This window comes from Lissotriton helveticus, chromosome 1_1 (genome assembly GCF_964261635.1).
Source record: "Lissotriton helveticus chromosome 1_1, aLisHel1.1, whole genome shotgun sequence".
Classification (NCBI taxonomy): domain Eukaryota; kingdom Metazoa; phylum Chordata; class Amphibia; order Caudata; family Salamandridae; genus Lissotriton; species Lissotriton helveticus.
Window position 1 is genome coordinate 1,175,579,394 of NC_136057.1, and position 15,171 is coordinate 1,175,594,564.

At 46.3% G+C, this 15,171-nt stretch overlaps 1 protein-coding gene across 3 annotated transcripts in view; it reads right to left on the reverse strand.

Annotated features, from left to right (window-relative positions):
• The window catches only part of ZNF800 (zinc finger protein 800), a 230,245-nt gene that overhangs the window by 94,531 nt on the left and 120,543 nt on the right, over positions 1-15,171 (reverse strand). For all 3 annotated transcript variants that reach the window (XM_078679098.1, XM_078679100.1, XM_078679099.1), the window contains exons 2-3: positions 8,164-8,262; positions 7,879-7,993 (exon numbers count right to left, since the gene is read on the reverse strand). In XM_078679098.1, the coding sequence (XP_078535224.1) occupies positions 7,879-7,993; positions 8,164-8,217 (169 nt within the window). In that variant the 5' untranslated portion in view covers positions 8,218-8,262. The remainder of the gene's footprint in view (positions 1-7,878; positions 7,994-8,163; positions 8,263-15,171) is intronic.

Sequence of the window (15,171 nt, forward strand, 5' to 3'; positions counted from 1 at the left end):
GCAGATCCCGTGGGGAGACAGACTTTGGAGCGTCCACAAACTTCTTCCTTTTTAGGAAAGGAGAAGGCATCTCAGTCTCTGACCCACTCTTAAGAGAGGTCTTAGAATGGTAGGAAGACACACTCTCCACATCAGACATAGGATTATCTGCAGTCTTCAACTTCTGTAGCCACAGAAGGAGACGGGCCTCTCTATCCTTTAGAGTCTTAGAAGAAAATGTCCTGCAAAACTTGCAGTTCCTCACCTCATGTTCCGGGTACAGGCAATAAATACACGTTTTGTGAGGGTCCTCATGGAACAGGTGTAGTTTTCCACATGAAGAACAGGGCCTGAATAAAGATTTTTTAGTAGAAGACATTTTGTAGAAGTTGAAAGGTTTGAAGTAGAAGAAACTGAGCAGAGCTCAGGGAGGCTCCCTTCACACGACGTGCTGTAGAAAATCTGAGGGCTTGAGCTTCTGAGGAGAAGGTTCTAGAGGGTGCTGCAGCCTGATTGGCTGGAATGTGGACTATTATAATGACATGGATACGTTACTAAAGTGAATTCTCCCTTTGGGCCTCTATGGGCCTATGTTGTTCTATGGTACTTTAAAAAAAAAAAATTATGACTATTTATATATATTATATTTATGATGTTATATTTATGATACTTATGATGTGTATATATATATATATATATATATATATATATATATATATATATATATATATATAACTATTTTATGTACCGTGGGACTCCCACTTCGACGACTGGGAATTATTCAAGCATGTGAATCTATGAAAGACTCCCTAATACTGGAGAAGTACGAGTTCTTACAATTCCCACATTGTCTAAAATACAAAGTCTGAATTTTGGTCTACATATATTACCTCAGCCAAGGAAAAGCTTCAAATTGTATAGATTGAGGACAGGCGAGCTACTTACAAGTAGCAGGCGAAGCTACCAGTAACTCAAGCTTGGTCTAGGCACCAAGTTAAGGAGCTACTGAAAAGTTAAAGGTTGGGCCTACGGTTTTGATACCCATCTGTATTTGCTCCAAGCAAATTACAAACCATCTCACCATTCTTTGTGTGTTATTTGCTGAGTCATACTGTTTCGGAATTTCTGACCCCACACCATTTCTTGGAGTAAGCCTTGACTGCTCAACTACCGTATTGTATGAGTCCAGAGTATTCACTCATTCAGTGTATGTGAAATAGTGCTGTGGCCGCAGGACACCAGTGATAAACAACAATTACCCCAACAGTTATTGCCTAGTAACCACAGACTACAACATGAACCACACACAAAAAAGACGCTCATCTGCCTCCATAATCCACCAGGTTAATGTGTAAAAAAAGAAACCGGTAAAAACTTCAGTGTGAGGATCAGTAACTAAGAAATGTACATTATAATACTCTATACTACGGTAAACATAGGGGCTCAGGCATGGAAAATGTCTGGAGGAAACCTAATCTGTAGTCTGTGCAAAAGCAAAACAGCAAAAACTCCAAATCATTTCAGGTTAATTTCTTTCATAGCACACAGGCTCCTTCTGGCGTGAGCATTACTCATGTTCTTTCAATAAACTGTTCTGAATTGCACCTGTTTAATTCAAACTCCAAGAGGCAACCAAGTAAATCAACGTACCTCTTTCTCAACAAATTGTTTTTGTAAACCATTTAATTTGAATGAACAATTCTGACACTGAATAGAATTCTGCAAAAGACATCCTTGGTACAACTGGACAAGTCAACATCAACAGCCAAGTTTGGACACAAAACGAATAGTTTCTTTCCTGTCGGTGTAGTTTTGCAGCTTGAAGATCTTTCTGGTTTCACTATGCTGTGCATATTCCGCAATCTGGTGGTTGAGTCCGGAATCGTAGTCTTTTTTCACTTTTTTTTTTCGTAGCCCAGGTGGGCGTTGACGTCCCACCATTTGGTGTACCTTCGGTGACGTCGGCATGCTTCCGGCGGAAGCTCCCACCCTTGGGCGCCATCTTCGGATTCTTTTTTTCTGTGTCTTTTTTCTTTTCTGTATTTGTAGTGAATCCATGGCTATGTTTGTTAATCCTTTTTCCAACGCAATTCTTTTCACGTATCTTGTAAGCTTCAACTTGCTTTCTTTTCCATGTGTTTCACCTTCTTTTCCAGCCTCATCTTTCTGGCGGAGGCGGGTGGGTTCGCTAGTGAATCCAGAAAGATCTTCAAGCTGCAAAACTACACCAACAGGTAAGAAACAATTCGTTTTGCAGCGTGAATCTTTTTGGATTCACTATGCTGTGCATAGATTTTGTAGCAGGTTTGTTACTTTTGTGGCGGCTGGGTGGAAGATGAGCGCTGGTTGTTGAATATATGTTGAAGCACTCTTTGTCCTACTTGTGCATCCTTTTTCATCTGTACATCCACGCAATAGTGCTTAGTGAACGTGTGCACTGAAGCCCATGTTGGCACCAGGCATATGTCCTGAATTGGTGTGTTGGCCAGAAAGGCAATTGTTGCTCCTTTCTTCCTGGTGGAGTGGGCCTGTGCCCCTCCTGTTAGCTCCTGCCCCGCTTGTTTGTGGCAGAATTGTATCGTTTGTGCGATCCATCGAGCTATGGTGTTCTTAGTCACTGGTCTACCCATGTAACTGTTTGCGAAGGATACGAAGAACTGTTTGGTCTTCCTGTGTTCCTTCGTCCTTTCAATGTAGTGCATCACTGCCCTTCTTGCGTCGCGAGTGTGGAGGGCCCTCTCAGCGCTTGTCGTGGGGTTCTGGAAGAAGCTAGGAATCCGAATACTCTGATTCATGTGAAACCTTGACACCACCTTTGGCATGAAGTGCGGGTCTGTTCTCATTACGACCCGGTCACTGTGTATCTGGATGTAGGGTTCCTGCAGTGTTAGTGCCTGTAGTTCGCTCACCCTACGTAGCGAGGTGATTGCTACCAGAAAGGCCGCTTTCATTGTCCGCATTTGTAGTGATGCCTAGTGGATGGGTTCGAAAGGTGCTTTCATGAGCTCTGTCAGTACCACATTCAGGTTCCAAGCCGGCGGCGGCATCCCCTTTGGTGGCGCTATTCTTTTAGCCCCTTCCAAGAATCTTTTTACTACTTGAGATGTAAAGAATCTTCTCCCTGTTTCTCCTCTTGTGTATGCCACAATCGCTGCCAGGTGTACCCTCAGCGAGGATGAGCTTAGCTTAGCTTTTATTAGGTGCGTGAGGTATCTTAGCACCGTAGATTCCCTGGTCAGTTTTCTATGGAGTTTTTTCTTGTAGCACCATTGAGTGAATCTTTTCCATTTTTCCCCATAGCACTTGTGTGTGCTGGGCCTTCTTGCCTCTCGCAGCACCCACAGGGTGCTCTCAGGTAGTTTTAGGTGTGCAAACTCAAAGTCCTCAGGAGCCAAGCTGAGAGGTTGAGGCTCTCCGGCTCTGGGTGCAGAACTTCTCTGTTTTCCATGGAGAGTAGGTCCCTTCTTTTTGGGAACTTGTGGGGTGGGCCCTGCGCCATCTCCATTAATTGTGAGTACCAGGTCTGCCTGGCCCATTGTGGTGCCACCAGGATGAGCGTCATGTTGCTCGTCATGTTGAGAACCCTGGGGATCAGTGGTATCGGGGGAAAAGCGTAGGCAAATGTTTTGACCAGCTTATCCATAGGGCATTCCCCTGGGATAGTGCCTCTGGTTGTCTGGATGCAATGTACTGGCATTTTGCATTCTGGCGTGTTGCAAACAGGTCTATTGTCGGAGTGCCCCACCTTCCGAATAGTCTCTCTATTTCCTGTATGTTGAGTTCCCACTCGTGGGATGCTGAAGTCTGCCTGCTGAGCCAATCCGCTTCTACATTGTCCTTCCCTGGTAGGTGAATAACTAGCAAGTCTATTTTGAGTGGTATTGCCCATCTCCAGATTTCCTGTGCCAAGCTTGACAGAGGGAATGATTGAGTTCCCCCCCTGCTTGTTGATGTAAAACATCGTTGTGGTGTTGTCTGTTTGTATCAGCACCTTCTGGTTGTACAGTTGTTTCTGAAAGGTCTTGAGGGCAAGCAACACTGTTTTCAGCTCCAGGTAATTGATGTGTCTGACCGCATCCGCTGGGCTCCACAGACCCCTCACTCTGAGCCTGTTCATGTGTGCGCCCCATCCCTTCTGGGATGAGTCTGTGGTGATGGTCACTGTTGGGTCCGGTGGCGTTAGAGGCTTCCCTTTTGTTATTCTCTCTTTGGTCCACCACTTCATTTCTTCCTGCACCTTGTGCGTTACAACAACTACATCCTCCCAACTTCCTGTAGCTTGGGACCATTGTTGTTGCAGCCACTCTTGGAGTGGTCTCATCTGTAGGCGTACATTGGGGACCAGGTGTATGCATGACGCCATCATTCCCAAGATCTTGCTCACTGTCCTCACTGTCAGAGCTCGCCACTTCCGGTAGTGACGTTTCTCCCTCAGTAGGCTGAGTGTCCTCTTTTTGCTGGGTAACACCCTGCATTGGATGGTGTTGATTTGAGCTCCCAGGAAGATCTTCACTTGCTCCGGTTCCATCGAGCATTTCCCCCAGTGTATGGAGAATCCCAGGCTTGCAAGCGTTCTTGTGACCAGCTCTGCATGACCCTTGCATGTCCTGTAAGAGCTTGCCTTTATGAGCCAGTCGTCGAGGTAGGGGTACACGTGTATCCCCTCTCTTCGCAGATGTGCGGCCACTGCTGCGAGGCATTTGGTGAATACCCTTGGTGCGGACTTTAGACCGAATGCCAGGGTTGTGAATTGGTAGTGATCCTTGTTTACTGTGAATCTTAGCATGTGCTTGTACTGCCTGTTCATGGGGATGTGCAGGTACGCATCTTTGAGGTCTACGGTGGACAAGAAGTCCCCGACCTTTATCTGTGGGATAACCTCTTGTAGGGACGTCATCTTGAATGTTTGAGTCTTTACATATTGGTTTAGGAACCGTAGATCCTGGATGGGTCTTAGGCTTTCGTCCACTTTTGGCACCAGAAAGTAGTTTAAGTACACTCCCCTGTTCCGTTCTTTGAATGGGACCGGCTTGATGGCCTCTTTGAGGAGGAGTTCTTGAGCTTCCTCTTGAAGCAATTGCAGCTCTCTTCCCGAGTGCTCTCTTTTCTTTGGCTTTCTGTTTGGTGTTCTCTTCTCCAACTCTATGCAGTATCCGAACTGTATGATGTTGAGAATCCACTGGTCTGTGGTTATTTTTCTCCACTCCTGGAGAACAAATTTCAGCCTGCCTCCTACTGGTGTTACATGTTCTCTATTGTCTTGTCCGTGTAGCCCTCTCCTCTTTCTTTTCCCGTGCTCCTCCCCCGGAGGGTTTGGGTGGGTGAGCACCTTTTTCCATGTGAAGTCACTTAGAGGGGGGTTGTTCACCGCCTCTACTTCTCTGGCCCCGTCCGTTCCCTCTTGCTCGAAAGGACTGGCCCCTGTTCTGATAGTTCCAGTGTTGCTTCTGCTGGTCCTGGTGACCTTGGTTGTCATTCTGTTGACCTTGGTGGAACGCCTGGTGTGATTGTCCTTGCTGGTTTCCACCCCTCCGTTTGGCCTCCGCGTAGGAGTGCCTCTTCTCATCCCCCTGAATTGCAGGGCCCCCATGGACCTTGCCGTCTCGTTGTCTTTCTTCAGTTGGGTGAGTTTCTCATCAACTGGGGCTCCGAACTGTGTTTCTCCATTGAAAGGTGTGTTCATGATGTTGTTCTGAACCTCAGTTTTGAAGCCTGAGATCCTGAGCCAGGCTTGCCTTCTCTCTGATGCCTATAGCCATGAGTCTGCTCGAAGTTTCAGCCCCATCCAAGGCGATCTTCAGGCACAAGTTTGCAATGCTTTTCCCCTCTTCCACGAGGTGTGATGCCCTCTGAAGGTATTGCTCTGGGAGGTGCTTGAATAATTGGCCGATCTCATCCCAGTGCTGGTCTTGGTGCCTGTTCAGGAGGGCGTTGGAGTTAGCCATCTGCCAGTGCATTGCGGCGTTCCTCTCAATTTTTCTGCCCGTTAGGTCCATCCTCCTGCTTTCCTTGTCAGGTGGCGGGCCAGATGATGTTGGGACGTTGCCCTTCTTCTGGCCGTTGCAGCGATTATTGAATCTGCCGTGACGGACCCCTTGATGTAAGGAGGGTCCTGGGAGGAGAATTTGTATTTTTTCTCTGTCCTCGGCGTGACTGATCTGCATGTAGTCGGGTCTTTGAACGCTTCCTTCCCCTGGTCCGTGATACTTTTCAGCATGGGCAAGAACTGGCTCCTTGTCTGCGTGGGGAGCAATGTTTCCAGCAGGAAGTCTGCTTTAGGATTCTCCTCTTCCAGCTTAACCCCATAAGCTGCTGCTGCCTTCCTGACTACTTCATTGTATGCCCCAATGTCATCCGGCGGTGAAGGCCTGAAGGGGTATGTCTCCACAGCCTCCTCCGGGTTCTCGGCCTTGATGTCCTGCCATTCCAGGTCTTGGGCCGCGAGGAGCCTGAGCCGTAGCTAGACTGCTGCTCCCCATATTCACCCTCTGTATAATAGAGGTCCTCTTCCGCTTCGTGTTCCGAGGGCTCTAGAGTTTTCGGCGGCTCTTCGACGTTGAACTCCACGTGCTCCTGCACCTCAGCAACGGCCGTCGCTGGCTTCGAGGGGATCCTACACTTTTCATCTTTTTCTCGAAGTCCTTCTTCCTCTGAAGGATGTTCTCCATCTCGGCCTCGCGCCTTCTTTTCTTCCTCTCCAACTGTGCGGCCTGCTCGTCGTCGAGCATTTCGGCTGCTCTCTTAGATGGTGTCATCGACGTCGAAGCTTTTTTCGGCTCCTTTGAAGTCGAAGTCCCTTTTTCGGGGGCTTGCTTCGACGACCTTGGCTTTTCGCCGGTCTTCGGCGCCCGGGAGTCCTTCTCGAAGGATCCGCTGGGCTCCTTTTCGGAGGATGCAGCTTCGGTCGTCGAAGTTTTTGGCGCCGGTGTTCCCTTTGAGGCTCTGGACTCTGATTTCCAAGAGTCTGCCTCAGGCTTTCGAGGCCCTGTCGAGGTTTTCGGGGTCGTAGACTCTCCTACCTTGTCAGACGTTTTCTTATCGGTCTCTGCGACCGTGAAGTCATCTGGGCCTTCGGCGATGTTGTCTTCGTCGTCGGTGGAGAGGCCCAGTTCGTAAAGCGTCGGGGCCTGGCCTTTGCCCTGCATCGTGTAGTGAGCTACACCGATCCAGACCCAGTGGCGGAAAAAAGAATCTGAAGATGGCGCCCAAGGGTGGGAGCTTCCGCCGGAAGCATGCCGACGTCACCGAAGGTACACCAAATGGTGGGACGTCGACGCCCACCTGAGCTACGAAAAAAAAAAAAAAGAAAAAAAGACTACGATTTCGGACCCAACCACCAGATTGCGGAATATGCACAGCATAGTGAATCCAGAAAGATTCACTCTGCTAAAGTTCATATTGTAAATGTGACTTTACCACCACTAGAATGTTCTTAAGACAAAACTAAATATTTGATCAAACAATAAGTTATATGTTGTTCCCCGCTGCCCAGTTAGTCTTTATTTTTTAAAGGCAATTACCTCAAATACTATAAAATGATTTTATTACTATCAGTTACTCATTCAGAAATGCCAAGTTCTCAGTAAAGGCAAAAAGAAATTCATAAAAAAAGGAACTGGGATGAATTAGCTACATACCATCGGTTGATTTCAACTAATATTGTGGATAATCTTACTACTAACAAATGAAATGAGGTTGAAAATTGGTGGGTGGCTAGTGGCTACAAATATGTATTCATTACAATAAATATATGCAGAGCTCAAACAAATAAATGCAAACAAATCGAAACGACCACTGTAATAAAACTTCTCTGTTTAGGCATGAAATTAGTTATCTAAGAAAGAGAGTGTAAACTATTTAGTTCTTTAAAAAAGAAAATATATATATATATATATACACCTTGTTCACAGCAGCCATGATGATGGTGATCAGTCTGAAAACATTTGTCCCTCAACGGAATTTTCTGCGTGCCGGGCCTATTTTCTTCCAGCTCTGGCTCATTTTCTCCGTTTTGCTGAGAAAAAATTAAAGTAACAAACAATAACTAATTATGTCTACCACACATTACTTAAGATGCAACTCGAACCCTACACCTTGATGTACCATTTAGCAATAACAAAAGGCGAAATGGACACATTGCGGAGGACAAGGCAACAAAAAATATTTTTAAATCTTTCCAAATACCTGATTGCGCAAAAAGCGTTTCTTTTTACGAAGATTACTGCATGTTTTGTCCATAATTATGGCAACAAAACAGCACTCTTAAAAGTGCTCCAACAAATTCTGAAAGAAAGGAAAACAGATTTAGCATCATGGAGTGATAGTTTTTCTACACAACTGAATTAGTACATAAAAATCATGTATGTATAAACGTTCACTAATACTAATATAATCCATTAGGCTGGGTAGCTAAAGGATGGATGACTGACTACCTAATACTTTGAGTTGCAGTCAATTTTTCTCTTGTAAAACATTAATGTTTGTAATTTACTAACTGAAGTCATCTTATGAATTTGTAAAATTAACCCTTGAATCGTGTGTTTGCAAACGTATGTTTTATAGGTGCCTGTTCCAGGTAAGTACATTAAAAACTAAGATAACTCCCTCATCCTCCGAGTGAGCTACCAGCATTTACTTCCACAGCTTCAATTTATCGAGAATACAAAAGAGTGAACCTGTAGTTCAAGTGTCTGGTGTAAATGAGAGGAAGCAAATGTGGGTTAAGTTATTGGTATGGTAAACCATCAAGTGAAGGCACTTGAGTGTTTTGGGAGAAGAAGTGCATGGCATTAGACACCATTGGTTGGGAAACACAAGGAATGCTACTCCAGGTTTCTTTATTGGGGGGGGACTGAATGTCAACTTGCAGGACTGTTTACTTCAACCGAGCTGCAAATAAATTTCTTTGTCAGAGCCCCTTAAAGCTTCTGTGAATTTGCTCTTCAAGGGATGAAAAGAAATTAACTGAATCCATAGATGAAAGACTGGAAATATAATACTCCAAGACATGTCAGTGTAATTTTACTAATTCCTGGTTTTATTTAATGCAACACTAATACAGCTAATAACAGCACTAAAAACACACCTGCAACAAACCCACACAATACTGACCACTCTTCTAACAAACAAAGTCCCTCTATCACCAATGGCCACTCACTAAACTATCTACTAATAAATGCTCGATCCCTCTCTAAAAACGAGCATCACATCTACGACCTTCTCACCGATGCAAAACCAGACATACTATTCATAACCGAATCATCGTTGGGAGAAGATATGGCTCCAGTCCTGCATGAAGCCATTCCTCTAGGCTATCAAATCACCCAAAATCATATAGCCAAAAAAGGAGGTGGTCTAGCGGTTGTATTCAGGCAAACAATACATATCAGTAAAATTGAAAACATCTCCATTAAGAATTGTGAGGCTCTTCTAACAAGATGGAATCCTACATCTTCTTCCTCCTGTAACTTCCTGCTCCTTTACAGACCTCCACCTAGCAAGGCAACATTCCCAGACGTACTTCTAGACACAGTTTTAAACCTGATAACAATACACTCCAACCTATGCGTTCTGGGTGACCTTAACATTTGGTTTGATAAACCCAATATGTCCTATCCAAAAACGATAATCACCGGCCTAGATGCATTGAACCTGAATGAATGAATAAAGTTTTGTAGTGCGCAACTTTGTCCGAGGGCATCAAAGCGCATAGGATGGAACAGCTGAAAGCAAGGCGAGGCACAAGGAGGAAACTAGAGGTATGCCTTGGTGAAGAGCCAGGTCTTTAAGGCTTTGCGGAATTGATCAGGAGGCGCAAGGCCCTTAAGATTGTCAGGGAGGAGATTCCAGAGCTTCGGGGCAAGAGCAAAGAAGGCCTTACCTCCCCATCTAGCCTTCCTTGTACGGGGAGTGGACAGAAGGCTCTTGTTGGCAGAGCGCAGGGCTCTGCCAGGGGTATAGAAAGATACAAGAGACCTAATGTCCTCTGCACCGGATTCGTGGAGGGCCGAATGGGTATTACAAAGAACCTTAAAGTCTATCCTGGAAAGCAGCGGGAGCCAGTGGAGATGTTTTCTTATGGCGGTACCTGAAGATCTTCTAGGAGCGTTGACGACGAACCTAGCTGCAGCGTTCTGCACAACTTGCAGGCGCTGTGCCAGTCTCTTGCTTATGCCTAGATAAAGTGCATTGCAGTAATCTAGGCGTGAAGAGATAAGGGCCATTGCGAGTTGTTTTCTAGAGTCCAGGGAAAGATAATTTGACAGCTTGCGTAGGATCCTTAGGACCCCGCAGCAGGTGGAGACGGTTCTGCTTACTTGTTTATCGAGGGAGAGTGAGGTGTCAAGTATAACTAAGTTGCGAGCTGCAAGGGAGGGCGTGGGGCACACACCAAGGGCAGATGGCCAACAGTCGGCCGGCCAGATCTCATGCTTGCCTCCGAAGATGAGAACCTCCGTCTTTTCCCCATTTAACTTGAGGTAATTGTTGGTCATCCATCCTGCTACAGCTTCCATTCAGTTCCTGAAGTTGGATGCCTCGGTCTCCATAGGTTGGTTGAGGGAGACCATGATCTGGGTATCGTCGGCGTACGATAATACTTCCAGTCCATAGGATCTAACAAGTCTGGCAAGGGGGGCCACGTAAATGTTAAAAAGAGTGGGGCTCAAAGATGAGCCCTGCGGGACCCCACATTGCCCAGGCTTGGCGGGGGAGAGGAAGTCAACCAGTTTGACCGTCTGCATGCGATGGCTAAGGAACGAGGCCAGGAGACTCCGGGCAGGCCCCTCCACTCCCATCTCACTAAGGCGGGCAGTCAGAATAGAGGGGGACAGGATGGGATGGGAGTTTAGATGGGCCTCGAGTAACTTAGCAGGGGCTGGGAGCAGGGATATCTGACGGAGGTTCTTTAAGATGGCAGGATCTAAGGAGGGTTTTTTCAAGAGTGGCTTGACAGTGGCCATTTTCCAAGATGCTGGGAAAACGCCCTTGGAGATTGCTTGATTCATGATACCCAGAAGAGGGGGCAGCAGTACCGCCCTACACTCCTTCAGGGTTTTTAAGGGACAAGGGTCAAGGGGGAACCCGATTTAAGTTTGTCAAGAAGTTGACAAAGGAGCTCAAAAGTCAAAGGGGGAACATTTGTCAGCCTGTCGCGGGGCAGGGACGTTAGTCCCTGAGGGAGGGGAATTGCCGGAGGAAGGGAATCATTGGAGTTGTGGTTATTCTCTTCTAGAGCTGTGCATATATCTCTGATTTTGGTGTGAAAAAAAGTAGAAATCTGGTTGCACAGCTCTTGAGATGGAATAATGGAGTCAGGGAGGAGAGTCATGGATAGGTTATCCACGATTTTAAATAGCTCTCTGGGTGATCTGAGAGTAGCCGTGAGGTTAGTGAAGTATGACATTTTTTCTGCTAGAACTGCAGCCTTATATTTTTTGAGCATGTCCTTATGTTTGGTTCTTTCGTTAGGGTCAAGATGGGACCTCCAGAGCCTTTCTTGCCTCCTACAGTCTTGTCTAAGCAGTCTGAGGGAGTCGATAAACCAGGGGGCCGAGGGACGCTTTCTGGCCAAATAGTGAAGTCTAGCCGGGGCCAGAGTATCGAAGGCTTTGGAAATGGAGCTAGAGAGTTCAAGGGAGGCCATGTCTATGTCTGATATAGATGAAAGATTCAGATTGGCGATGAATGGGCCTAGCGCTTCGTTATTCAGGCCTTTATAGTTCCTTTTGGAAACCTGGTGATTGGTGGGCTCATGGGGAAAGGTTGAGGGACAGAAGGTGAGCTCGAGGGGAACGGCCATGTGGTCGTCCAGGAGAGGGGGAGCCAATACAGAGCCTGGAGTCGTTGGTAAAAACTCCGTCCAGGGTGTGCTCCGCAGAGTGGGTGGAACCCGTAACTTTTTGCGAGAGGCCATAGGATGCAAGGGAGTCAAGCAAAAAAGTAGAGTCAGCCGAATTGGGGTTTTCTAGGTGAAAATTAAAATCCCCTAGAATGGTGAGGGTATCTTTGTCGATGTAGGGCTCCATTACATCGAGGAGGGTGGAAGCAAAAGTGGCTCTGGGGCCGGGCAGTCTATAGAGTAGAATGCCCGCAAAGGAGGCTGTAGGTGTGAATTTGAGCATAAAATGTAGAGCTTGAAAGGAGTCCTGCGGGGAGGAGAGGGGCTCAACCCGGCAGTTTATGGAGGATTTATGCAGGATGGCAATCCCGCCCCCTTTCCGCCTTTCTCTATCAAGTCTCACGAGGGCATAGCCCTCTGGAATGGCGTTTACTAGTTCAGGCCCAGAGGAATCAGTGGCCCAAGTCTCAGTGATAAAGACCCATGATGGTCTCATTTCCGAGACAAAATCGCTGAAAGTGATGTTGTTCTTAACCAGCGATCGGGTGTTGATAAGAAAGCCAGATTCCTTGTGAGGGGGTGGGGATGTACAACAGTTAAGAAATTTACATAGTCCTTGGGGGGTAGACCTCCGATGACATGGCTTCCAGGGGGGTTTTAGGGCTAGGAGGGTGTCGTGGGAGTATAAGTGGGTACCAGTGTCAGGAGTAATTTTTCCAGTAATCTCACCAGCCCCCGGCACCTCCTTGGCGCTGACTGGCTGGACTCTGGCGTGACTCCGGCGCTGATACGGCGCGTCCGCTTACCGCGTCCGCTGCGCAGAGACATCACCGTCTCCTTAAGTAAGGAGGATTAGAGCGCTCAAGATCCTGGTGCCTCCCACCCAAGATGTCCGCTGTGGGTGCACTCCGCCCTGGTCTCGGTGGCCAGCCCGAAAATCGGCTGGAACCGTCCAGGGAGCGGGGCAGGGGGACAAAAATGGCTGAGAGGAGCACAAGCAGAATAGTAGGTGAAGGGGGAGAGGAAAGAAGGGAATTTTTAAATCGGCAAATGCAGGGAGCGAGTCGCACTAGCAGTCAGCACAACACACAATAAAATTATGCAGAGGCTTGCAAGTAGTCAGCGCGATGAACAAGGTTTAAAACACAATAGCCTACCTCCCGGCTCCCGCCTCACGAGGGGTTCAACCTAACAAATGCTAACCTGCATCAGATTGTCCACAATCCGGCACACCGCTGCACATAGCCTAGATGTATTTTTTGCTAATACTGAACTAGTTACCTTTCAAACTATAACTCCAGTCACATGGTCAGACGACCACTTGCTTGCCTTCCAACATAAAACAACGCTAAGCGACTCACCTAAAACTACCTTACATCCATCCAGCCACCTATCTGCCGTGGAACAAACTCAATTTGCAACACTTGGAAACACAATTAACATCCAGTACAAATCTGGAAACCAAAAAAAAATCTATACGAGTGGCTACAGGAAGCTTTTGACATCCTGATACCACTCAAAACCACACAACAGAACAAAAGAAAAAAAGCACCTTGGAGAAACATAGAAATAAAAGACATAAAACAACAAATTAGAAAGCTGGAACGTACCTGGCTCAAAACAAACGCCAAACAATACAAACTTCACCTACAGAAAAGTAACAGATTATACAAGTGCTATCAAAAAAGCTAAGAAAAGGTACTATTTAGACAGAATTCAAAACGCTAAATGTGCAAATAAAGAATTCTATAAAATACTCAAGGAATTACGCAAATCAAAATTGCCTAGAAGGAACTCATGGGGTTACTCAAAATTTCACAGACAAAGTGGCAAATCATTACACGGACAAAGCAGACACGTTGGAATCGTACTTAAAACAGAAACAAAGCACCAGCACTAACCCTTGTACAAAACAACAATCCAAGAATGTTCTAATCAAGCCTCTCAACACATCTCACACGAGGATTTATGGACCTGGTCAAAGCAAGCACGCCTGCCGGCAGCCCTTCTGACCCCTGTCCGCCACAAACTTTCAAGACAATTCTTTTAACAACCTCTGCTGCCACTCCAGTAAGAAGAATCATCAACGATTCCTTAACTACTGGAATATTTCAAGAAGAACTAAAAAAGCCATACATACTCCCTTTACTGAAGAAAACAAACTTGGACCCGCTGAACCCTGACAACTACAGACCCATTACAAATGGACCATTCAAGGCAAACTGATAGAAAGAGCAGCATTCGCCCAGATGTCACAATTCATTGAAGAGAATGACATACTTTCAGACTTCCAAACAGGATTCCATCCGGGAAGAGGCACTGAATCTGCCCTCCTTGCCATCTGGGATGACCTAAAGAAAACAGTTGACTGCAACGGGGTTGCTGCGCTACTCCTCTTGGACCGCTCAGCTGCCTTTGACATGGTTGACCATGACACTCTGAAACAAAGACTTTATGAAGCCGGCATAGAGGGAACTGCTCTAGACTGGATCGCGTCCTACCTTCGAAACAGAACTAATGTCATCCATACCTCACCTTTCTCGTCCAAACCGTACTCCACAAAAGCAGGGGTCCCTCAAGGTTCTATCATCTCTCCCATGCTTTTCAACATCTACATGAAGTCATTACCAGTACTGATCAATAAATTTCACCTTACGTGCTATAACTATGTAGATGACACGCAAATACTCCTGCAACTGGAATGCCCAAAGACATTGGAAAATCACCAATTTTCAGCTGTCTCTGAGCCGTGGATTCGTAGATGACCTGGAGCCATCTCAAACTGAATGCTTCAAAAACTGAAATACTCATGTGTGGCGATTGGAAACATTACAACCCGCTTGACGCATGGCCTGATGAACTGGGATCACGGTCTAAAGTATCGAAGGAAGTAAGAAACCTTGGAATGACCATGGACTCCAAGCTGTTGATGAATGCCCAAGTGGATAAACTAGCAAGATCAAGCTTTGCTACTATAAAAACACTGCAACGAGTTTTCCCTCATTTGGGATTTCCACACAAGGTCCAAGCTACCATCTTTCTTTTTCTGTCCAAACTCGATTACACCAATAGCCTCTACCACGGATCACCTTTAACGAACATGAAAAGACTACAACGGATTCAGAACACAGATGCCAGACTACTCTTGCATATCAAAGCGCGAGACCACATCTCCCCTGCCTTGAAAGCCCTGCATTGGTTACCAGTTGCCAGAAGATCCACGTTCAAGCTCCTTTGTATCACCCACAAAGCAATACATGGAATGGAACGACTCTTCATCAGAAATAAAATCACCAAACACATTCAACAAAGGAACCTCTACTCTAAAGGAGCATCTTGCCTCAAAACCCCAC